The sequence below is a fragment of the Aethina tumida genome, chromosome 3 (assembly GCF_024364675.1).
Source record: "Aethina tumida isolate Nest 87 chromosome 3, icAetTumi1.1, whole genome shotgun sequence".
In the NCBI taxonomy this organism is placed as follows: domain Eukaryota; kingdom Metazoa; phylum Arthropoda; class Insecta; order Coleoptera; family Nitidulidae; genus Aethina; species Aethina tumida.
In genome coordinates this window covers 17,463,690-17,490,542 of record NC_065437.1, presented here as the reverse complement: position 1 = coordinate 17,490,542, position 26,853 = coordinate 17,463,690, and the positions used below count along the sequence as shown (strand labels likewise).

The following is a 26,853-nucleotide window of genomic DNA, read 5'->3' as shown; positions in this document are numbered from 1 at the left end:
TCGTTTAGATATCAAGATTTTACATAAATAACGGGACGAAACTTAATATTTTAATAAAATAGAAACAATAATGATTGAGAGCGCCTAAACTCTTTAATAAGATTTATTAATTTATAAAAATCTGATGAGGCCTGTTACACACTATTGAAAATTCGATGCATTAAATAAACGCATTGTGTCTAGCAGACTTAATTGTAGAACTCACTTTCATTATATATATATTAATAAAACAAAAATTTAAAATTTATAAATTTTCACTAACACACTGCGTGTTACATTTTTTGTGACCAAGATAAATTTCTTTAACGTCATAAGATTTTTATGCAATCACATTGTGTGTTTATTTGGGATAATTTGATTATACCAATATCCTTTGAACTAAAAAAATGAATTTGCTTATTATTATTTCAATAAGGTTAGTATCATTTAATTGATCATTGTCATCGAAGTTTTGAATCGATGTTTTGAAAATTGTTACACGCCATGTTTATAAATATATTGTTTTATTATTATTATTTTTAAATAAACGGAAATGTTCTTGTGTTACACGTGCACACAGTTTTTATTTTATCAAGATTTTACAAAGTTTATAAAAATGAGTGTAAGTGTCAAATTGTGACATTAGAGATATTAATATTCAAAAAATACAAATTTCCACTAACACACTGCGTGTTATATTTTGTGTCCAAGATAAGTTCTTTTAACGTCATAAGATTTTTGTGCAATCACATTGTTTATTTATTTGGAATAATTAATAAATCCATCCATTGATTAAATCAATATCCTATTGATAATTACGGTTTTTTCGTCTGACAAATTTTTCTAAAACAAATTAATTGGTTATATTAAATTTAAAAAAATCGGTTATGAAGCACCCTGCATAATAATAAGAAGAATAAAAAAGTCATTTTGATGTGATCGGGAATTGAGTAGTGAGTGGACAGACGCATCTGCAGACATGGGTATATAAGAACATACATAGACAAGTCTATTAAGGAATAACGATATAAAAAAGCAGGAAGCAAAATTCATGAATAATAACAACACAGTTAGTAACAAAATGAATTAAAACTACAAAGTTGAAAATATCAGTTAATAAATGGAGTTTTATTTAAACAGAAATTTCATATTAACGTAACTAATATTAAAGCTGTTTAGTCCTTCTTCCTGTCACTTTCCTAGGCAACCAAGATACAACACATGTAGGAGAAAACTATTTATAATTCACATTTCTGTTGTTGTTGAATGCATGAAGATTTAAGTAGATTAAGTAGTAGAACGCCATTTAAGAGAATAATAAAAACGAACATAATATTCAAATAACAATACGACTTTTATAAAATACATTTATTATATAAATTAAATTAATTCTACATTATTCAAAAATAATATTAAAGCACAATTATATTAAAAAAATTGTAATTCGTTTACAATTAAATAAATACTCCGTCCCCCTAAGCGTAGAGCAAGTCTACATTTATAATACTTGTTATAATACTTTTAAAATCGGGTGATTTGTTCTTGCCTCACGTGCATGGGAGGTGCAATATTGGCGTCCGATTTCCCAAAATGGAACGTCTTGGACATCTTGACCAATTTCGGTTGTTCCGAGTTGGGTTGAGTCCTCCAATAAACTGTCTGGACTGCATTCCTTCCTGCGATGTAGCGAGTAGCTGCTCCGACTAACTTACTTTGCTGCATCTTGGCTTTATTCTGTTACCAAATCGTAACACTGATTGCAATATAGTTTCTGGTACAGAAGACTGTTGTTGTTTGATTGTCTGAATAAGTCGGATGGTATTTATACTGGAGCAAAAATGCGTCACATAGATAGTTCTTATCTGGGCTATTAGCAGTATTAGAAAAATTGAGCAGCTGATTCCGGCGTGGTTATTATAATAATGTAAACAAATAATTACCACACGTGTGGTAGTTTGTGTGCGGTACGAATTTTTTTCGTATATACTTACTTGTGTACACATGATTGGAAGAACTTAAAAATTCGATTTTAAGATGATAAAATTATACGATTTAATGTGCTTTGTGGGCTTATTTTCTTCATACTAATATTTGTCAATAATTTTAAAACTATTTGTATAAGCTTTGATAGCACTTAAAGAAAAAACTTGTACGTAAAATACAAATTAAAGAAAATTTATATCTAATAAATATGAGTTAGAATATGTTTGTTTTATGATTAAATATTTGATTTTAATATGTAATTAAAAGTTTAATAATTCCCTAATACTTATTTAATACAAAATATTTGTGAAAATTTAATTAATTAATTTCATTATTATAAATTTAATTAGTTACTCTCTATTTGTATTATATTATAAACAATGACAATCAACATAAAATATTCATTTGGTTTCAAACATAAATAGGGAAATGATATCAATACGATAATGTTTTGATTATAGAAACACAAATCTATTTTCATATTTTACATTAATGTAAACACACGAATACGGAAAATTGCCTTTATTAATATTTCAACAATGTATCACTTATCATCTAAGTTTTGATTAACAATTTCTGTAATATGTATTTATATTTTTTATTGCATTTTACGTCAAAGTTTTCGAAATTGTCACATGTTATTTATTACGAATAATTATTCCATGTGTAATTCCATAAATATAGAATATATTGATAAACTTATAATTTAACAAGTATATGATTAAATAATTTTATAATTAAAAAAATCCAAGTTTGGTGTATTTATAAAGTAGATCAAAGTATATATTTTCAATGTCCGTCTTTGTTTAATCAACTGTTGTTTACAAATACAAATTGTTATGAAATAAAGTTTATAAAATGTGAGTGATAGTCCTTAATTTAATGTCACTCGGCAAAAAATATTAATAATATAATAATCGCAAAAATATACAATATTTTCACTACCGGACCTCGTGTTACATTCTTTGAGACCCAATTAAAATCATTTAACGTCACAGAAAATTTATAAAATCACATTGCTTGTTTATTGGGGGTAATTAACACAAATTTAGTTAAAGTTTTATCAAAATATATTACCTCCAATTTTATCTAAACTTCTAAATAAGTAAATAAAAAACGACGCAATAGTAATAACAATCTGTATTAGGTACATTAAAAAATTGAATCCAAAAATATAACAATATAACGGAAAAATGAAATGGATTATCTCGGACACATAGCATGTCTGCCTCCATCTACAGGAACACTTGCCCCAGTAATAAAACTAGCCCCATCACTAGCCAAAAATGCTATAGTTTGAGCAACTTCCTCAGGTTCCCCAGGTCTCCCTAAAGCATGTGTCTCCTGACTCCTCTTCAAAAATGCTTGGTATTGTTCTTCATTCAATCCCCCTCTTTTCTGTAAATTTGTCACTACAACACCAGGATTGACACTGTTGCATCGTACTTGTTTAGGAGCCAATTCCAGGGCCACACATCTTGTAAACTGATCGACTGCTGCCTTTGAAATGTTGTAAGCCAAAACACCAGGGAAAGATCGAATTCCGTTGACACTTGAGACGTTTACAATGTTTCCCTTAGTTTTGATCAAGTATGGAGTTGCCAGGTGTGTTAAATGATACAAAGATCTTACATTTGTGTTCATGACTCTGTCATACTGTTCCAAGGAAGTGGTCTCAATCGTGCCGGTTTCCAAAATTCCAGCGTTGTTCACTAGCACGTCCAATTTACCATAATGAGTAATGGTTTTGTCTAAGATGGCTTTGGTGTCTTCGGGATTGGTCAGTTCTCCAATTAGTACCAGTGGTGCGGGAGTGTTCGGGGGAAGTTTACATTCTGACACGACTTTATTTAGATTTTCAGCATTCCTACCGGTTAGAGCCAAGCTAGCGCCCAGTTTGCCGAAATGTTGGGCTGTTGCGGCCCCAATTCCCGAACTTGCGCCTGTTATTAACACTACTTTACCTACAAAACTCATTGTTTTAGAATATAAATTGATGTTGAGTGATTACTGATTAATAAGGTTAAGAGGAATCTTATCTGAAATACGCAATGGATAATATATCATGGGAATAACCTCACTATTGAAGGTCAAATGTTAAGATTTGTATTTCGCGCTTGAATCTGCTAATTTGAACTGCGCTTGGGAATTAACAAACCGTGAATGAATTATTTAAATATATAAACCATTGTATTATCACTAAATGTATACTAATATATAAAGATTTTAAAGTAAAAAATAATTAACAACATAAATATCACCAAAATTTATTTAAACAACTAGTTAATTACATTAGAATCAATTTATTCAACACCTAGCTCCGCATCTGTCCATTTTGAAGGATCTGGGTACTCAAATTCACCCTAGAACAATATTTATTACTTACAAATACCAATTAATTATTAATCACAACTTACAAAAATGTGACCAGGTTCAGTCCACAAGTGCCACAAAATCCACCACCAAGCTACACCCTGTGCTACTTCTGCAAATCGTAGAATGAATGGTGAAGCCGGAGGACCAGCCGAACGATAATTCCAACTGAAATGAATTTAGTTTGTTATGTAACCTTTTGGTTAATAATCAGATTTACCCGTGACTGCTGTTTCTAATAGCTTGGTTGAATTGAGCGGAGTTCTTCTGCAAGCTACGCAGGGATCTGAGGGTTGCTGCACCCCTTGAAAGAATCATTTTGGTTATCCAACTCCTTTGTTTATTTCGATTTTATAACCCAATTTTCTGTCATAAAACTGACAGTTCTCTAGGGATTTTTAGAATGACAGAAGACGAAGAAGAACAACAGAAATTTTAATGATAAATTGTCAAACTATTAGACAATTCTGATTTAACACACATAAAAGTATTTTTATAATTAATAGAGTGTCTTTACTTAAAGTAACATTTACATTACCAATTTTTCAAAATCTCAAGTTTCTTCGAGTGCCTTGAATTGGTAGGCGTGTTCAGAAATAAGAACTTCAGTGCAGTTGACAATAGTTTTAGTTTTAACAAACAAATCAAATAGGCAGAAATGGCACAAATATCGTCAACCGAACAGCCAAACATGAAACAAATTGATCTGACGACTTTGAGCGTCAAACAGTTATCTTCTTTAAAACACCAACTTGATCAGGTTAGAACCGGGCGAAACTAACCTAAAAATCGAGGCATGTTAATAAATTTGTCGTTTATTTCTAGGAATTGGGCTTATTTCAGGACTCTTTGCAATCATTAAAGTTAGCACAGTCGAAATTTCAAAATTCTAGTGAATCTCTGGAAAAAATTAGCCCTGATAGTGAAGGAAAAGAGATTTTAGTGCCACTCACTGGATCTGTATCCTTTTATGGAAAAACTTGTAGTCATTGATTTATTGACTAATATATGATATTAAATTTATTATTGTGCGTCTACTATATTTGGCATATTAATTTCTTTAACACTTTTTAAGATGTATGTTCCAGGCAAACTTGTAGATCCAAACAATGTTATTATTGATATAGGAACTAGATATTATGCAGAAAAGGTAAAACTATTTAATATTAAAATTTGTGATAATACAACAACTAAATTTCAGGATCTTAAATCTGCTAAGGATTATTTCCAAAGAAAAATAAAATTTGTTACTGAACAAATGGAAAAAATTCAGTTACTTGGATTAGAGAAGAGCCGAATTAGGGATACAATTGTTGAAATCTTGGAACTCAAATTAAAACAGACAATAGACCATTGAAACTTCTTGCATAAATTTATTTATTTATCTTGATCTTTTGTTTATAATTAAAACACATATTTATAACAATTATTTCATTTTATTATTGTGCACTATATTCTTAATTTGTAATTTATGTACAAAGGGTCCATGATTTTACAGTCTACATTTATCTAACATATTGTATTTATTAGTTGAAATTGAGTCAAAACAATTTTATGATGCTGCATAATTGAGAATTAACAGACAGGTTGTTCAGTTTGATTATTAAAGTGTGGTTTAGTAAAGTAACAAATAAAAGCAAAATTGTTAAGATTTTCTGGCCATAACGGACATAAGCTAGGATTTTCATTTGTTGAATTGAATTCTTTCATCTTTTTTTTGTGTGAAAATACAATGCAATTATTTGTTGAGTAAATGCTAAATAAAGTTTCTTTTAATTTCATTTGTCACTTTGCTTTTCCCTTTAAACATTCAATGAAATATTGAGTATCAAATATTTCTTAAAAAATAAACTAATTGCTCAAAATAAAATAAAACAATTACATGTTATACATATACATGTATGTATAAACCCAAGTTTATAAATAAAATTACAAAGTTCAGTATTATCAGATTGTTCTAATTTCTTAATATAGAACATATTAATACCAGGGACCGCAATAAATGAATTTTTTATATATATAATTAAAAAATTATTTCAAGTAGGCTTTCGTCCATGGTATTCATAGGCAGAAAATATATCAAGAGGAAAGTTATAATGACCATATTAACCTATAACATATACATTTATTTACATGTTTATAATAGACATTTCATTGATTTAGTTCTGAAAATATTCATAGAATTATTGAAAAATCTATTATAAGAGAATATTCAACTAATTCCGTGTATAATTTCAGTAGATATGTTCGAAAAACAACATTTGAAATACAATGTTATCAATTAATTTATAAAATGTAACACAAAAACATAACATATGTGTATATAAATTTGTTTAAATCGTATTTATTTTACAGTCTTTGAATTTAAAATAGTATTACACAGTTTAAAACTTCGCCTATTTCTCACCAAAGAAATCGGTATTGCTTTTTATAAAATGTATTTATTGTGATTATGTCGACAGTTTTGTCATCAATATGATGAATAAAAGATAAACAGGACCCCAAAGACCTGAAATAAGAAAAATATGTTATTATATATACATATTTTATATAATAAATCTATTTTATTTTACCGTTTAGGGAACGAGATCCATTGGTTTTCTCCGGTTTTCCTGTATAGGTTTCCACTTCGTGCATGAAATGGTAGGTCGCATTGAAGCCGGTACCGTCTAGCCGGTCGTTGGATCGGAATGTCACCCTGAAAAATCTCTTGTCCGACTCAATGTCGAACTCCTTCAACTGGCCGCAGTGCCGATCATATTTCCTATCTCTCGTCAGATAATTGGAAAATTCTACGTAGTCACTTGCGGATATCGCTTCACAGCTATAAAAAAACACTATTATTTGGGACATTGAGTAATAAGAGAGTTAAATATTTAAAACTTCATGTGTGCATTACGCTAACTTGCCCTATATAACATGATTTGATTTAATCAAATGTTGCAGTTATAAAATAAAGTTATAGTTCACCAATTACAATGGGCAAATTAATTAATTAACTTCTAATCTAATTGTATTATTAATAAATCAGGTTTTGTTGGCAGAAAATGTCATTTCTCGTTCCCCAAATCCGAAGTAGTTTAATTAATTATGATTCTGATTCCATAACTTCCTGATCATCCGTCTGCGAAGTTATAGGGTTCACATTTATAATCATTACAAATAGAAAATGAAAGGTGGTTGCGGATGTGTCGTCGAATTTGTGCAGCTCCAACTAATTTAATTAAATCAAACCGCAGGACATTGACAATTGGAGGCAATAATGACTGTCTGATATTTACGCTCGGACATTTCCAAATTATTTGCTTAAAATCTTTAATAACCTCTCTGTTTATTTTAAACAGATGGGAATAATTGGGAAAATATTGATTTGTTGACGTCAAATAATATTCAAATATCAATACATATTTAAATACCGAAAACGTAACAATAATGTTAATCTGTTTAAAGAAGTTATTGATCACCATTTGAATAGCTGAGACATAGAGAGCATCTTAAACATATTCGAACTAAGATGTTCGAATTCCCAACTGGACTGAATTTCTCAAGAATGACAAGATTAGCAAATATTTGGACTTGAATCATTTTAAGTCACTTGAACAACAGTTTCGTTGAAACAATCTAGTTATTTCAAATTAATTTTTGAAATATACAATTTGTCCTTTTTCGATACTCAGCTCAGCCTTGAAAAGAATTGTTCAGCATTAAATGGAATATGTGCTTTTATGTTAAAATTTAACAGGTTTCCTGCTTGGATGGATTCGTTATGCAGTGCAGTGCAACTTTTAGCAAGCAATATGTCGGAATTATTTTCGGTGCCTATGAACTTTATTCAATTATTCTGTTTCACTCCCAAAAGCGTAACTTTCCGAATTTATGATTTACAACAATGTATTGCGCTCAGATGGATTTAAGATTGAATATGCACCGCATACTCATTCTGAATACATAACAGCTTTTGTTTGGAATTAGCTACAATCATTTTTAAAGAGGTTTTTTAACAGTATAGAAAGATCTATTCAAAAAAGCATTTGACTTTTGTTTTATTTTGATTTATTCTGGTCTATAAAGGATTTTTATATGACAATGTTACGTACGGTAGAACTCCTTCCACGTCAAAGTAGTTAAAGTGAAGATGGACCTTTTCCTGTTGGTTCCCGTTAAAAAAGTAGTGACATTCAGTGTTTCTAGGGTAGTAACCTGGATAATTCGGGCTATAGAAATATCCATTTCTAGATTCGTTACTATTAAATACGAAGGCACATGGGTATTTTGGCTCCTGGGTTCCAGTTTTAATACCAAAATCTGAAACAAGACAATAACTAAAATTACCAATATATTTTAGTGACAATAAAAGAAAAGTATTCTAGAGGATCATTGTTACGTTCTTTTATAAATGCTAAAGGATGGGAGTCGATTCGCACAGAACAAATAGTTACTTACTCTCAGTGAAGCTATAAGTAGCTTTGAAGCCCCTCGAGTATCTTGACGCAAAGGGACTCTGGAATTCCAATTTGAGCCTGGGGCCGTTAGACATGACGGGTTTTGGCAGTGTGGTGCCGCAAAAACTGTCTATTTTTTCCATCCTACCGTCTATGTGGACGAATGCCATCAGGGAATCCTGGTTGTCGCAACTGGAAAAAGCGTCGGATTTAACATTAATGGAATAATAGAGCAGATTTGCGTGTCATCCAGCTTGTTTAACCAGGTTTATTTAATAATTTAACAACGGGGTCGGGATTAAACCCAGAGATTATGCTTATAAATTGGCGGGAAATGCATTTTTAACCACTGTGAATTTTTCATTGAATAATTAGCTGTACCTTCATAACGTTATGGATGGTGTAGTCTTCGCATAATGCATTTTTTATACACTGATCAAACATTTAAAAGTGTATTTATCCAGAAACACTGTAGTGTAGGGGAGCGTTGAAGAATAAGATTACATTCATGATACTAAATGATTATTTAAAATATACATAGCTTGATATTCTTGTGTCTAACAATATTGAATAAATAATGGTTTCTTTTGAAAGGTAAGCATATTTCTTTAAAAGGAAAATATTGCCATGACGAAGACTGAAAATAATTGCCTAACAATAAATCAACAAGAAGAGAAGTAATTAACTGATAATCACATATATTTTCTCCAACAACTAAATATAAAAAATGGAAAAAAGTACAGGAACACATAAAAAGAAAGCAAACGTGAGCGCAAAGAAAGTCCTTACAAAGAATGATTTACAAGAAGCCGCAGAATTGACAGATTATAAACGTCACGAAATTCAAAGACTAGTAACAGAAATACGAAACGAGACCTACAGTGAATCTGATGTTGCAAAGTATTGCAAAGATTTAAGAAGATTATGTGATGAGAGTATCGAAGCTCGTGTAGCTGCAGGAAAGGCTGGCGCTTATGATGTTTTAATAGCAGCACTAGATTTGAAGAAAGATCTCACAAACAATACTGAAACAATCGAAATCCTTAGAACCTTAAAGTCGTTAATGACCAAATATCCGGATCTTTTAGATTCAAATGGAATATCTATAATGTTATGTCTCTTGAATGTTCACGAAGAGGATTCAGTTAAAGTACCCTTGTTACAGTGGATAAGAGTATGTTGTGTGATGCACGAGGCGAACAGGCAGGATCTCATTGACGAGAAGATAGTGAGAAAACTGAAAGCATTGTTGGAAAATGACAGTAGCGAAGTCCAGATCCTTGTTATGAGTGTACTCAGAAGTCTAGTATTAGATGATGATATTAGAGTGCAATTTGGTAAAAGCCATGACCACGCACGATCTATTGCTATTGAGACACTCTGCACATTACTAGATATTATGGAGAAGGAGAAGAGCAACGAAAAGTTAATAATTGAAGTCTTAGGTACTATAAGCGTGTTGATGGTAAGGCAAGAGTTTTGTAAGAAGGTCGAAACTGTAGGCGGTATGGCCATAATAAAAGATTTCCTACTTCAGTGGCACAGGAATGAGAATGTGGCCAAAGAAGTTTTCAAGCTGATCAGAGCGTTAGCTGGAAATGATTCAGTAAAAGAAAACATCATTCAAAATGTTAATTTAGGTCCTCTGCTTAAGACTTGTTTAAACATTCATAAAAAGAACGCCACTGTGTCCACCTACGGATTGGGCGCAATTAGCGCATGTTGTCTCAGATCTCCAGAAAATAGCAACAAGTTATTCGACACTGGATTACCGCATGTAATAATTGAAATCATGAAACTACATCCAACGAATAAATACGTTCAGAAAAATGCCAGCTGGGCAATTAGGAACATGGTTTCGCGTAGCAAATTTCAAATTGAGCATTTCAAGAAATTAGGGGTGGAGGAAATTTTGCGACAAAATTGGGATAACTTTCCGCAGATTGAGAAGGACACGTTGGCCGCTTTACGTGACTTGGAACTCGATGTGCCTCTGAAAGAAGAGTGGACTGGTACTGGAGGATTGTTGACTACCAGTAAGGAACCAGATGAACCATTTCAATAATTTATCATTTTTACATGTTTTATACACTTAATATAAAAGAATACATTTTTTATTTTACATCTTTAGAATTGGATTAACTTACTCTTTATAGTGTTCGTTAGAATAGTATAAGTTAAAATCTTGGAAGACTATTTGGACCCTTTCTTTTCCCCGTCCTTGAAATTCATAACGACAAGTAGTTTTAGGTGGATACGGAGCAGGATATGACGGACTCATGATTGTGCCATTTTTGTTCGTATCGCTGTTTATTATTATGTCGCAGCTGGATCCTGTAACAATCAAAATTCAAATTAATTCTTGTTTGATGGGACATAATTGTAAAATTAACATGTCTAGTGAAATTCCATAATAAATTTGTTCGTGTGCCGTCATAACAAGCACACTGTACATCAAATTTAGGTACACAACACATTACCAACCACTTTCCTTTACACGAAAAACTTGTTAAGGAAAATTATATTATATGACTTCAATATTATCATTTCAAAGTTTCCCTCGCTAATGTATTTCTGTCATCACTTATTCAAGACCAGACATGACCTAAGCAAACGGCTTCATTCTAGTTCAATTTATTAGATGGAAAAAAAAAGAAATAAATTACAGCTATTCTCATTTGAAATCTCCGTAACTTTACCGTCCAAACAGAAACTCGTGGGAGTAACAGTGATGATGAGATTTGATTATGGCTTCACGGCTGCAGTACACTTCTACTCTCAGTTTCCGAAGTCGAAGATCTTCGATCACCTTTGAACGGCGAACGAGGTTAATGGGCAATTACGATTTGCTTGTGGCGCATCCAGTTCCAGACCAATTTCTTTTTCAAATGAAATAATGCTAAAATACAATTTTTGTTCTTTAAACACAATAAAATTCGTCGATATCTAATCAGTTTACAACCGGCCAATTTGTCCCGCCTTCATGCCAACAACGTTTTATTTATTTCGTACCATTTCAACAAAAAACCGACCGAGTTTTCTTATTGCATTACAAAGCTTCCGTCGAAAAGTGTACCAAATACCCAGAATAAAAATAACACCGGCCAATTAAAGCATCTGGTTGTTACTGAAAATGAAACCGGAGTAAAACCACGGTTAATTTATTGTGTTGCGTTTAACATCCGTTCAGCATCGTTGTGTAACTCGGTCAATACGCCGTGCTTACATCGCAGAAGCACCGAAGGGGTAGGAGTCATTAACACCCTGCATGCAGTTTAAAAGTGCAAATATATTATGGTATTGTGTCGCATGTGAATTCTAATTTTATTATTGAAGTTCTGGAGCGGGACCGAACGCGAATCTACATGAATTGTGCCAATTTAGTTATGCGAAACTGATGTATGGACCGTACAATATATTCAATTGTCTAAATTTACTGGCGTTCAATAATTTAAAATGCTGAGAATGGCAATAAAGCTGTTTTATGAATATAAATACGTTATAAATTTAGATTTAAAATTATTGTAATTTATTGTTTAAACAAGTATCAAATAATAGAATACTTAAGCAGCATAAAAAAAAATAATAATACCTAAGCCAAAAGAAGTAAAAGAATTCCTACCATTAAAAAAAAGGTTGGCAATAAGTGAAGTGGATTGATACGTTTATTTATTTAACTTTAAATTTGTAGTTGATTTAGTAAAAAATTTTATTACACCTGGCCATTTTAATGCTGTCGACACATAAAAAATCTTGTGATAACAATGTGGTTAAACACATTAAAATCATCGTGAATTTTGATGGTTTGAAAAGCGAAACATTTATTCCGAAATCAACAGTTATGAAAAGTGTTTTCGATCACACGGCGGAAATGGAACTTCCCGATAACACAATACAAAGTTTTCTTTTAGTTTACATCACAAAATCCCAACCAAAAATATATAAAATTCAACCTGCTCATTTAAAACAGTATTAAACTTTATTCGCTATATAAAAAAATTAAAAATCCAACATACAAATTAACTTATGCCATTAAATATTTTATGTAAAGCGTAAACTTTTATTTAACGTTACTGAAAAATCGCATTAGGATTTCGTTTACATCCATAAATTCCATTTGAAATTGAAGGGAAATTAACTATAGAAGTATAAGTACAAATTTATGTAAAAAACATTGACATATTTTATGATTGACGTTAATGGAGCCGTAAAACTTATAACTGGGTATAATTTTATATATTTACGATTTTATACAGATTCAAAGAAAATTTAACACGTGAAAGAATAATCAATCTTTATTAACACATCTCAAAAATGTTAAATTATAAAGCCACAAAATCAGTTTAATTAATTAAACATATCAAATCTCAAAAAAATCATTAATTTTTAACAAAACTGAACGATACCAATTTACGTACTTCCCGGATTACGATTATTGACAAACCATAATTTAAAGCGATTTAATAGAGCCACCCTAAATGAATATTGCGTAGTCGCAGTTAACGTTTAAATATATGGGTTATTGTTACAATTTCGGCAATTATTTCACAAATTTTATTAGCTTTAAATGGATTTACCACCGGATTTTGTCGAAGGCATATTGCCACTTTAATCGAGTTTATGTTATTGATTTAGGTTCAAAATTTATAGATTGTATTTTTGTTTCGAGTCGGAGATTTTACTTAATTCAATATTGAAATGTTATTGTATTAATTTAACATTTTATTTTGAAGAATAATGCTTCATAATTAAACTAAAGCTATATTCTTTTTCAAATAAACAAACTCAATATAATTCTCAACAAGGAACAAAGAATTATCTTATAGAGTGGCTCATGATGAGATTATGGAAATGTAATAATGTAAAGTATAACGAGGAATAAACGGCATAGAAATAAACGAGAGTTACATTTTCAATGTGTATTAAAACGAAGAAAACGGCACAAAGTCAGAGGGCAAAACAGAAATGAATACACACACCAGTATTGAATGTGTGTATAAGATCAATCAGATTTTTTACTGATTACTAATCGAGCTACTATAATATGGTGTTTACAGAAAGATGTAAAGTAGCACAAAAGTTACACAAAAAGTCCATTTTATTAAACGAAAACAAAATAATAAAATATGTGAATCAAGTAGAATAAATAAAAATGTATATTACTGTTTATTTTGATAAACATATGTTTAATTGCATTTTCATAGTTAACTGCATTCTGTCCAACGAAATTAATAATAATAGCCAATTAATAATGAAATAGTACAACATGAGGTTTAATTATGAGAGGACCAGGGAAAATAATGTTGCGGTTCAAAACACGCACATTTGAGTAAATAACGTTTTTAATAAAAATAATTTCAAATGAAAATATGGGGGAATTAATTAAAATCATATGCGTTAAAGTTTAAGCGAATTAAAATGAGCACTTGCCACAATTTCGAATTTATTATTGACCCAATCATTTCTCTCTCAAATTAATCAGACTAAATGATGGATGAACGTTTCTGCAACGATAAAAATGAGCGTATCTGCACTTGTCAAGGAGTGTGAAATTAATGCAGTATATTTTAATATAGTGGCTTTGTACCAACACAATTTTGTGTGCCGCAACAACATGCATGTATTATTATCAATGATGCACGGCCTGGTTAGATTTAATAAATGTCTTGCAAATGAGAATTAATAATGGGCCACAATAGAAGTATGATTCAACGGAATGGCGCAGGATCAAGTGCTGGAACAAGATTATTTCGTTGACGCGATTAAATATGAAGGCGAAGTTTTATAATAATGCAAAACAAATACTCGAGTGAATTTAGGGAATACTCTTTAATTACCGGTGTTTACTTCTGTCGGAAAACCCTTAATAGTTTGAGTTCGGAGTTAACTTCTCCCAGAAATGTACAAACACAATTATCTTTGAGGTACTTAATAAACTTTTTATTTCTTGTTTTAAATACTGGTACTTTGATCAGTTCTGTGAACATATTTATTTAGTTTATTAAAAACTGAGTTTTCACAAAAATTACATTTTATTAGATATATTTTTATATAAAAGTTATTAAATAAAATTTTTCTGAATTTTAATCCAAAAGGACCGACAAATAATATTTAGGTAAATGTACCCAGTTCAGTATATTCCTGAAAAAATAGATATTAGATATATTATATTTTTATTTTAATCTTTTTGATGTAAAAAAGTATGTTAAACAATATTTTATCCAAATATTTGCAATGTCGATTAAAAATTGTTGTATGCATGGCTAGTCATTTAGGAAACATTAAATTTAAAATTGAACAAAAAAACGAGAACAAACAGATTTTTCATTGTTTTATTAATAAACCTTTCATAAAAACCCGAAATCATTAAAACTATTAAATTAAATAACATCTCTAATAGCTGTAACATTTGCCTAAATATATTCGTGTAATGTTTTGCATAAACTGCACCAGAAGATAATTACATTACCAATTACCCTTTACATTCGCCAACGTTCGATAATTTCAAAACAATATCAGACCCGTAATCTGATTTCGTTTGGTCACACACCTACAAAGTTCGGACAACAAACACCAGTTGTGTAGGGATTAGTTTGGAATTACAGCGACAATGATAATGGATACGTCATGTTGAATTTTGGGAAACTACTTTTGAACTAAATTCGTCAATAAAATACCTTTTCTATTAAACCGTTGCTCAGTTTTTTTATTTTAAATCGGAAACACTATGATATAACGTTTTTGCCTCCAGAGACTGACACCTTGTTGGCAACATGTTTGGAGATAAACTCAGAGGCAATGCATATTTTATTTATCATCTTTGTATTTTTTTTGCGAATCTACGAATTCCAGATTCCATTTGGATTTTATCGCGCATCTTGCGTGTTCGTTTTTATTAGCCTGGATGTGTTATTTGTGGAGATGTGAATTGTTTTATGAATTATTCAGAGTTGTTTGTTTGTTGTCAGATATGATATAACTTTGTGTAATGAAATAATCATTTTGTGTTTAGTTGCGTGTTACGATTGTCTTTAGTTTGAAAAGCACGATACTTGTGGAATAATAGGACTGCAATTGAAATAAAAACTAAAATGTGATAAATTCATTTAAAAAAATTAATGGCAATAGAAAACAGAAACTAAAAATATTGTAAAAAAAATTAATATTTTTAGCTTTTGTGAAAAAGAAGATATTTTTATTTACATCAAAATTACAAACATACAGTGGTAACAAGAGAAATAACACAAAATTTAAAATTGTAAAATAAAAGAATTTAATTCAAATTTTGTTAAACAATATATTTCAATATTCTATAATTTTTTTGTTTTTTTTTTGCTAGACTTCTTATAAACGTCGGAGATATTATTTTAAAAGCATATATTAGTCTGATTTGGTTGCCCAAAGAAATAACACATTTAACAATACTCTTAATAGTAAGAATTTATTCTTTGTAGGATTTATATTATTTTATTGAATAAATAATAATTAATATGAAACATCATATTCATATTGCTGACACTGCTAAAACTTTAAGATGCTTTCGAAAATGGTACAACATGGTTTGTCAGTACTTATCAACAAATCAACAAATAAGCAAAACACGCAATTGAAAATACAATAAGAAAATGTAACAAAAAAAAATATAATTTTCTTGACTGACAAATTGAAAAAATCAGTAAACGACATCCTTTCTTATCTTCTAGGCCAATAAAAAATGAATTAATTGAGTCATACAATATCAGTATGTCTAATAAAAACAATCAGATAGCGAGTGAATGAACAAAATTTGCATGGATATATTTCAGTAAAGAAACCATTTTTATCAAAAAAGAATACTCGAACAAGACAAAAAATTTACACAAAAATGTATTAATTATCCACCAGAATTTTGAGAAATGTACTTTGGAGTGATAAATCCATGTTAAGATCAAAAGGAAAAAAGTACGATCATAGTCTTCCTAATAAAAGTTTGGTTCCCAGAATACTTTGTAACAAGGTGGTGGAGGAAAGGATCCATTCTTTGAGATGGTGTATGACCGTTACAAAAAATTATTGGTAAAATGGACCGCTTCGTATATAGAGACATCAAAAGAGATGTAATGGAACCATTTTCCAACTATAATTTACCAGGATTTTTATGCATGGTATTGATACGAGACATGCATCAAAAGTTATTCAAAATTGATTAAAAAATAATCATGTTGAGATTTTCGATTAGCCAGCGTAAATTCCGGATCTAATTACAATTGAAAAGTTGTGGAACAACATGTAGTCTCAATTAAAACACCAAAAAGGAACAAATTTAGATAAATTTTGGTTATTAATTGAGTCGTGAAATTTAAGTTTAAACGACCATTGCCCATATTTCATTGAATTTTTCTTCTTCCCCCATTCACAGGTAGTTATAACGAAGAGTAATTATATAAATTATTTAACAAACAGATATTTTTTAAATATGTACTATTTTTGTGCCCATCCACATTTCACATTTATTTTGTTTAAGATTTAATTTGTATTTAATTAGAGGTCTGCCATTCTAAAAATGTTTGGATAGTATGTGTGCTGTTTCCCTGGCCATCATTGTCATTATCATCATTAAAAGGGTATTAATATTAAAATTAGTAGGCATAGTTTTCAAGGATAATGTTTAACTACAATTTCGTTCGGTATATGTCAAAATTCTTGTTCTTTAAAAATATGAGTCGATGACAATAATAAATAACTCAAAAATTGATTTGCAAACATCTCTTAAGTTGATAATTTTCAAATTTATTTTGAATTTATTATGCAATATGACTTTTAACAAATCGAGTAAGAGGCTGCCATATATGCACTTTACAAATTGACCTCAGAAATATCTATTGTTTTAAACTGGACATTTTAATATTAAGGTTTCTTATTTAAAATATAGAGTTTTTATCCGCCATTTAAGAAATATCTTGTTAAACTTTAAAATGACTGCACGAATAAATCAACATATCGGTGCACTAACTTATTAAATACGTAAGACATAAATTATGATTGAATTAATTAGTTAGTCGTAAATCATAAAGTTAAGCTTGCTAATTCATTATCCGATTAATTGTGTAATTCAGACGACTGCGTAAATAAGAAAATATAGTTTAATATGCACAAACACAAGCAATGCATATTAAATTAATCAGCAGTCCAGACATTTAGAATTTCTGTTTTTAATTTTAATGAAATGCTTCTAACAGTTTCCAAAAAATATTTATATTTTTATTGGAATTACCCATATCGTACAGTCGGTGCAGTTTAACTTAATTTTCCACCCTAAATTATGTTTGATTTATTATTGGATTTCAATCGTTGCATACTTAACAGGTCTTAAACTAAAGCTTTGAATTAATATACAACAATTACCCATATAAAATAGATTTATTGATACATGACTTCATAAACCGGAGGCTGAACGTTTAGAAATTCGTTAATAATAAATACAGTCTGCTGTAGATAAACACATGAATATTTTAGTATTCATGTAATTTAATCAACAGACGGTTTAGACCCAATATGTAATATTTTGCGAATATCCTTTTAGCCACGTTCAAAATTCCAGGTTCTAATAAATTATATCTCGCACACACGTTTGTTAACTTCGGTGTTTGCAGAGTTTATGATCTGTTTTTTACTGCTGCATCCTATTTATGGGCGTTGCAGCGCTTTGGAGATCGTTTTAAACTTTTAAAACTTTCAAAAGTCCGGCTAGGAAAACAATTTACAATTTATTAGTTGTTTCTTTGTGTGCACAATATAGAAATATGTAACGACGACAGTTTTTTCGATGTCGATTCGAGAAAGTTTCTGTTAAACCGGAATTTAAAGCTAAATTTGTTTTGTTTGAATTTTTTATTAGATTTTTTATTCTTAAAGCAGTTTCAGATTAAAAAAATAATAAAATAAAATAAAAAAACTATTTATTTTAATAATCCAAAATTTATATTTAAATATCAATTAAACCTTAAATAAATATTTTATTTAAATAAAATAGTCGATAAAATAAAAATAATATTTATTTTAAATTTTGATACATAAATTAAATTAAAATGTGGTATTTCTTAAACATTAAAATGTAATAAAATATTTTCTTATTTTAACTAAACAATAATTATACGATAATTTTGGCAAAATGTGCTTTTGTACAAATATTTTTTGTTTGAAATAAAAATGTTTTTCAAAATTTAGTGATTTTCAATTTAGTTCAAATATCTAGAAAATAAAAGGCAATAAAACAATGTATTTTAAAAAATGTGTAAAAACCTTTGTTTCGGTCGCGTATCTCGTAGGCATCGCCGGGAAGACAGTTGACCAGAACGATAATCCCAATCAGCAAGGTTTTGGCACCGGTTGACATCTCGCCACTGGCGTTCGATCGCTTGTGTCCACACTTTTGAAATCGCTTTTTGAAAATCGGTTCGAGTCGCGGGATCGAAGTTAAAGGACGCGGTACATTCTTCCGATTGGACTTCGGTGCGATGTGCCGGCACGCTCGACGACAGACGCGGTTTTGAAGCTCCGCAGCTGCGCGCCGTCTCTCTCTACGACGCTGCATCGCACTTGACACGATGCTGTATGGACCAATGTTTTATGCACTGTTGTTCTTTGCAGATTTTCTAGCACCATCGATATAAACGTAATTCTGTTTGTTTTCTAGTTTTTAAATTATCTGTTCACAAGGTCGCGGCTCGTGATTCAATTAGCTGATAATCTTCAAAGGCGATTAGCGACGCTTAAAGTCAGATACAAAAATCCGAAATTAAGTAAAATTCTCACAATCATAATCAAAGTAGTCAAGTACTGGTTGTTCTTTTAATCTTAATTTTTACTAATTATTTCTTCTATTTCAATTATTTTAAACCTTTTTTGTATAATTTTATTTTTTCTTTGTTCTTTTGAATCAGTTAGTGTATATTATCAAACCATTTTTAATTATTTTGTCTTATCTTCTCGTTTATATTTTATTTTTGTATATTTATAGTATTAATATAATTATTATGTCAATCCTATTGCATTATTATTTTCTCTTTGTCTTATGGTATTTTTATCAAATAGTTGTTTTAATCATTTAAAAATTTATGTCCTCAGTTTTTCGGACTAGTTTTAATCTTCGTTACTTAAAGTACTATAAATTTAGTTAATGTAATATCATAAATTATTATGTAAAATTGAAGTTATTTTATTATACATTTACTATTCTCCATTTTAAAATTGTCTATTCGTATTTCTGGATTAGAAATCTTATAGTTTCTTAATTGCCTTTCTCAACTTTAACTTGTGTCAGATTCATTTTGAATCGTTTTCCTATCTTAATTTGCTTTGAGGTATTTAATTAAAAAGAAAAATTCACGCATGTAATAGTTATATGTGTGACTAAAATATCCATATTATCAATAATTGTTGCAATGTTGAAAAAAACTTCCCCGTTCACTGCTCAATATGTACTTTATCAGGAGTCATTAATGGTATTCTAAACTGTTAAACAGAATGCTTGATAATTCAGTTTATATATTTCTAATTTTAAGTGGCAATAACAATCTTATTTCAAATGGAATGATTTTATTTTTTATAGATATCCTGTAGCATACCTTATGTGTAAAATAGATCTGGTTTAAGTGAAAGTGGCAACGAATATACAGATTATTAATATAGCAATTTTTTAGTATATTAAATATTTTAGTAATAATTCTATTAATACACATCTGTTAAAGTTTTCTGATTGAGCTGGTCCATATCTCGTTATTACTTGACCGTACAGACAATTTCTATTTACATTTTTTAAAGGAAATTGAACATATATTAAAAAGATATCTTACAATTTCTTCAGAACTCTTACTGTTTAGAAGATATCGGAGGCCAAAGTCTGAAGAATTTAACAAGAATTTATTTCTTACTACTAAATTTTAGATAAGTAAATATTATTAAATGCCCAACATATATTTTAGTAGGAAATTAAAGGTGTCAAGAGAAAATTTGTATACCACAGTTCATTACTCCAGTGAATGAGATGCTAAGCAAGTCAAAATTGGACTTTAGTAGAAACCATGATTCTTCTTGTAAATCTGGAGATAAACGGAACTCCTCCACTTGAACTAATTTCAGCAAGTCCCATTTCCTTCAGGTTGGCTTTAATTTCATTTGGCGATAAGATTGAACTGTTTTTTGACATTCGAATTATCCCGTTATCGGTTTGATCAACAAATTGTTTCGTAGTCACTTCTTAGTTAGTTTTTCTAATTTTTTTAATAATACGGTCAATTATTCAAAGTCATCTATTGTTACCTCTCGGATATGGAAAAGTTGAATTATAATTTTTCTTTCAATTTCACTTTCACCAGTGATTAAATAATTATAATGAAGCAATAAACATTATAAGTATTGGTTTCGCATTCAAAAAACAGATTATAGTCACTAAATCCATTTTTGTGAGAACAATAATTGTTATTATAAAGTGTCATATATTTATATATAAAATTTATGATTAGCAGGATATATAATATCGAAATAAATATAAGTAACATAAAACAGTAATAATACTAAAATTGATATAATGGAATTATCATGTTAATTATATATAATACATTACATTTTTTGAAAACACTGGTAGTTTCACTTATATCACTAATAAATTAATATTTCACAAGTTGGTTGAATACTTCACAGTACTCTGCCAGATCCACAAATGCCGCATCTCATGGCGAAAAAGAGTAAAAGACCCAACAACAGCAGCATAATTATTATTCCAAATATAATACTGTATTGAAGACATTTTCTCTTCATTTCCTGGTGAATAAGGTGAACTTCATATTCTTTCTTCGTTCCAATAAACAAGCCTGGCGATTGCAATTGGCCTTTTCGTCTGTTCATGATGTTAGTTTAATTGACAATTACTAATTTATAAACGTCAGCCAAATAATTTAACCTTCATTATTTTAACCATAAAACTGAATTAAACAATGCAATTTTCAGGCACTGACTACTTCAGACTGTTTGTAAATTATTATCATACTTTTTTAATCTGGCACTCTGCAAAAAATTCAGTAATGCTATTGTAAATTTTTAACGGGTAAAACTGGACAGGAAATGTTCGTTGTCCAATAAAAGCTCGAGTAAAATTATTAATGAAATGATTATTCGGTATAAGCTCAAAGTCGATAAATGCGGTGGGTAATTTTTATTTTTTTATTTGCTAAAAGCCAATGTGAAAAACGGAGGGTAAATGAAGGAGCCCTTTACCTGTTACTTGATTGATGAGATGCGTTACGCGAGTCGAGGGCGACCCAAAGAAATTTTCACACTTACCTTAATTAAGTTCTTGCGCCAAGTATGGCCATTAGCTAAATTAGTGAAAGAGTTACTTAAATTCGTACACATTTAAAAACGGGCGGTGCACTAACTTAATTTAATTGCGTCGTATGCCGTTTCAAGATGTTTGCCTCATTAAACTTCTGCGGTTCCTAAAATCACGTGTTTCGTCAAAAAAAAATACGAGGTTAAACGCACTCTGTGATTGGCTGTACAGATCGCTTTTCAACACCGTTATACCGATTCAGCGCTTTTAAATTCAATCGTTCTGAATGTTTTGTCAGAATTTTCTATGCCATTGACATAGGTTTACTATTTCGTGATTGGCAGCATTTAATGGTCCCCACTCATCCCATGAATGAATAGTAAAGAGATTTTCGGTTTTCCGTTCTGTCAGTCTTGAATATTTCATCTGTGGCAATTCACAAGGAAGTTTATGATTTTTCGAGTGTTGTTGGAAAACTGATTGAATTAATAATTTGTTTGAGAGTTTGGGCAAACATTGCCTTGTTTAAGGACTTACGATTTCACGTTATTGAGTTAAGTATTGATTGGCTGAAAGCAACTTTATTTGATTACTTTTGAATAGTTTTAGGATGAAATGGAGGAATTAACCTTTAGTGGAAACAAAGAAATGAAAATGTTCGTCTAGTATATCCACATGAGAATTAAATTGAGTATATAGAAGTGTAGATTCTTTTACTTTCATAATTGTAACTAAAATGTACTTTCAAATATAGAGGGAGTAATGGATCATTTTACAGAAAGTGCTTTAGTTTGTTCTGAGTACCTGGAATACTACGGTAACATTGATTAATGTCCAAGAGGGTTTTAGACAAAAACCAAAAAATAAATAATGGTCATTTAAAGATACCAGCAATAAAACTCCAAACTCCAAAGTTTCACAAAGTAGACACATACATTCTTGTTACAATTTTACACACCAGATAAACCCGGTTCAATATACTAATGATGAAAAATATTCGTTTACGATACTTTATCTCTTGGACTTTCCTGTTGACAAGAAATTAACTGAATAAAACCACTTGTAATTACTTAAATAACTTTGGAGTCTGTATCTGTGTTTTTATTTCGCGAGACGCAGTTATAAATTTAGCTGTCACAAATGGATGTATGTTCCTATATGAAATGTAATTCGCTTAAGTATTTCACGTTTCTGAAGCCTCATCTCCCGAGAATGGAATGCAAAGTAGGGTATGTCGGAGATGCCGTGATTAATAGAATAACGAATATTATTAAATTCGGTTTGAGAGAAGCTGCAACGTCAACATATCTTTTATTGAATCGGGAGTTGCAGTCATTTATACTCGCTTACGGAATACGTCCCTTTTATTAAATCATATTGCAGTTATATTGTATAAATTTTACATACATACAGAATTACGAGTGTTTAGTTCGAATAAAAGCCGAACATTTTTCAAAACTCGAAATTAAATTATAACCACAGTAATTAAAACCCCATTCCCATTTCCACCTCGGCCGAACAAAAGTGTGTTAAAATGATTTTTCACGCAGCGCTGCAGCCTGATTAAATAAAATAACCGACAAGCATCCTGCAAGTTTGATGGGCATTTTTAATTAGAAAAACGCGTATTTGTAATGGGGCTCCGTGTATTATTCTTTATTAGTCGCATTTATTTCAGTTGTTTCTGCGGGCCAACACTGAACACATTCAGTGTAGTTGGGCAAATAGGTCAATTTTATTTCTATCGTAAATGTGAGTTGTGGTTGGTAAAAAATGCAATTTTTGAATTTGCGTTTTGTGAACTAATTTTCGGTTTTTCGACCGGAAATTAACGTTGTAAAATGACTGTTTCAACAATGAATGTAATCAATAAAACGTGTTGAAAGGTGCGGCAAATCTTCAACAACTTGTCAGGTATTTTTATGGGTGCGTCCTGCAGGAACCGCGTTATAAAGACTTTAGAATTGATGATATGACATTTAAGTAGTGACTTAGAGAGGCTGGAAATTGGATTTGGAATTCCCGGTGGGATTACGGATATATCATTGTTCTCACCTACCATATATTATGATATAGTATTGATTAACTGGCATCAAACGGCGAAGTATATTCTTTGTGTATATTATTTTCTGTAAATAATGGAAAGTATTGGAGAGGCAAACGTTCTCGGCTGACTGATCACTTTTGCAATTTCGTATTTTAATAGAAATATCTGGATTGTGATCTGAGCGAAATCCATACATATATTGGCAATATACGTGGAGGTCATTATTCTTCTATATTCTTATTCTATAAAATGTTACAAATATTTCTCTGAATTGGGCTGGACATATATATCATAAATTTTCGTGTTAAATTTTTTTTAGTAGACACCAAAATTTTTCTTGTATATTTGGAGTCAAACGAATCATCTATTACAGTTCTTGAAATAATTTCAAGTCCCACTTCTTCTAGGTTAGTTTTCATCTCAGTTGACGATAAGATTGGATTGTTTTTTTTTTTTTGATATTAGAATTATTCATTTATCGATTTTCATTCAAGATTTTTGAAGTTTTGAATATTTTTCGTAGGTAAGTGGGCAATTTCTCTAATTATTTTAATAATACGGGTAACTATTGACTTATTTGTAAACTCCTTTGTTTCTGTCGGTCTTGGTAATGCTGAATTACTTTAAACAATGATTAAATAATTATAATACACAAAAGCACTAGTAAATAAAAATAATATGATATACTATAAATACTATGTAGTAAATTAATAAACAATATAGGTATAGGCATTCAATTTATGTCGTTCAGCTGTATGACATACAATATTTTTAGTTAAAAAAACTTTGAGATTTGTTAGATACATTCAATATAATAAATATTTCAGTAATAAAAAGAATTGCAGACCATAAACAGTTAAAATAGTTAAAATTACTCCAAAAACAATGGAAACATGGCCATAGTGCTGGTCATTAGCAGGAGAGTCGGGAGAAGAGCGTTGTTCGCTTAGGTGTATTGTGAATAATATAAATGTTGTAAATTAAAGTTGTCAGGGAACCCGGAGTATTTATCACTTAAAACGCGTTACTCACTGCATGTAAAATGATATAGAGCAACTAGAAAACAACTCTCCATATCCAGCTATTATACACAAGTGGAACATTAAGGCTTAATTCGGTACGGTATGTCTAGGAGAATTCTAATTCGCGTGCTCCGCCACCAACAAAGGCAACAGCAACTGTCTGTTCAGATGAATTTATGGCGTATGGACCACGTATGTCGAACAAACTTTATTACCAGACACTAATTGTTGTAACCACCGAGAATGTTACATGTGTATACAGGGAGGAAGTGCTACATTTCCCAACGTGTGACGTTCCAGATTCTCTTATCAGCATTTGCATTCAATAAGGTGTCTGTTCAGAATAATATTCCAATATTGTTTTTGATTTAACCCTATCGCGTAAGGTCAGGAAAAGTACAAGCCACCGCTCAATGGCACTGACGTTGAATAATGCAGGGTGAACAGCACGAATGTTATCAAATATGTAAACTTGATTTACACAACAACACTACACAAGAGCAATTTACAGCGAGACCCGGTCTCACCAGTACACGGAAAATATGAAGGGACTCCTCAATAATTCAGCCGAACGGCTCCTTTAATGACCCATCCAGATTTATTAATTAATCAGTTTTTAGTTAAGTGAAGAGAATTTAATTAAGCTTGATACAGGTTTCAGTCACAGTGTATTTAGTCTGTATCTGACAACTTTTCATACTGACTGAGTGGAACTATTATAACATTTTTTGTTTCACCTTCCTATTGAACAATTTTAATATGCCTCCGAGGAATTTTAATAATTGATAATATCCGTAACATAATCACTCTAATATTAAAATTAACAAAACTAAAATGAGTAAAGTTCCTCGTAGGCCATAATCACCTGTTCGAAAGTAGGTTAGTTCATGACATGTATTTTACATACAGCCGTACAATGAGGTAGGTTAATGCGAGGATTAATTTATAAACCCGTTGATGGAACGCATGATGCCTGGACCATTATCCAGTGACGGCGGTAGCTGATTCAGTATGCATAACTGCCCGCCCACCCATTACTATGGTTGTGGGCGTTCATCTTTTTCCTAAAATGGTTTCATTACCGACGCCTCGAACACTATGAACACCTAAGGATGTTTAATGGATGTGGCGCTTATGAATTTACATCTTTGTGCCCTTTCAGCCATTTATTAAAGACCATAACCCAAGTAAAATATATATTTTTTTGGTTAAGGCTGTTAGTCTAAAAGTTTCAGACGTTATTTAAAAAAGAATCGATTTAAGTGACGATATTATAATACTAGTTTTCAACAAATATCCGCTGTTGGGTAATCAACTTTGATTAAAAATTTAATATGGCTCTCACAAAGCTCAAAAAAGTTTTACTGAAACATTATTAAAAGGTAATGTTTTTTTCTTTGTTCAAAAGATAATTTTGGGACATGGTTCAATTAATTTTGTGTTTTCAAGCGTAAGTTTCCGTTAATAAATACATAATTGGATTAAAAAAAAAATATAAATTGTAAACTTCAATTTCGAAGACATTGTATACCAAGCTAGGAGAAAACCAGTTAAAGTGTATAATAAATTTTTGTAGTAGGCTGTAACTGACAATTTTAATTAATCATAACAAATATCGTGTGATTAAAAATAATTGACAAAAAAAGCTGTTTATTGATGGAGATGTAATATACATTTTTTTATTAAAATGTTGGTAAA

General features: G+C 30.5%; 4 protein-coding genes across 4 annotated transcripts in view; 1 reads left to right on the top strand and 3 right to left on the bottom strand.

Annotated features, from left to right (window-relative positions):
- Positions 1-3,087: 3,087 nt before the first annotated feature.
- On the bottom strand, positions 3,088-4,041 carry LOC109598619 (3-oxoacyl-[acyl-carrier-protein] reductase FabG-like). Its single transcript, XM_020014521.2, has one exon. It carries the CDS (start codon positions 3,937-3,939, stop codon positions 3,166-3,168), a length of 774 nt encoding a protein of 257 aa, XP_019870080.2. The 5' UTR covers positions 3,940-4,041; the 3' UTR covers positions 3,088-3,165.
- Positions 4,042-4,213: 172 nt separating this feature from the next.
- Positions 4,214-4,727, bottom strand: LOC109598623 (uncharacterized). The gene is made up of 3 exons (XM_020014524.2): positions 4,556-4,727; positions 4,380-4,503; positions 4,214-4,325 (listed from the first exon to the last, which is right to left on the bottom strand). Exons 1-3 carry the CDS (start codon positions 4,651-4,653, stop codon positions 4,266-4,268), a joined length of 282 nt encoding a protein of 93 aa, XP_019870083.1. The 5' UTR covers positions 4,654-4,727; the 3' UTR covers positions 4,214-4,265.
- A 121-nt stretch (positions 4,728-4,848) lies between these two features.
- Positions 4,849-6,116, top strand: LOC109598621 (probable prefoldin subunit 5). The gene is made up of 4 exons (XM_020014523.2): positions 4,849-5,095; positions 5,161-5,295; positions 5,411-5,485; positions 5,537-6,116. The coding sequence occupies exons 1-4, from the start codon at positions 4,994-4,996 to the stop codon at positions 5,690-5,692; spliced, it is 468 nt and encodes a 155-aa protein (XP_019870082.1). The 5' UTR covers positions 4,849-4,993; the 3' UTR covers positions 5,693-6,116.
- Positions 6,117-6,218: 102 nt separating this feature from the next.
- The window catches only part of LOC109598630 (suppressor of lurcher protein 1), a 154,662-nt gene continuing 134,027 nt past the window's right edge, over positions 6,219-26,853 (bottom strand). Inside the window, exons 11-15 of the mRNA XM_049964787.1 lie at positions 10,925-11,111; positions 8,779-8,969; positions 8,433-8,640; positions 6,909-7,159; positions 6,219-6,844 (exon numbers count right to left, since the gene is read on the bottom strand). Coding sequence (XP_049820744.1) covers positions 6,786-6,844; positions 6,909-7,159; positions 8,433-8,640; positions 8,779-8,969; positions 10,925-11,111 — 896 coding nt within the window. The 3' untranslated portion in view covers positions 6,219-6,785. The remainder of the gene's footprint in view (positions 6,845-6,908; positions 7,160-8,432; positions 8,641-8,778; positions 8,970-10,924; positions 11,112-26,853) is intronic.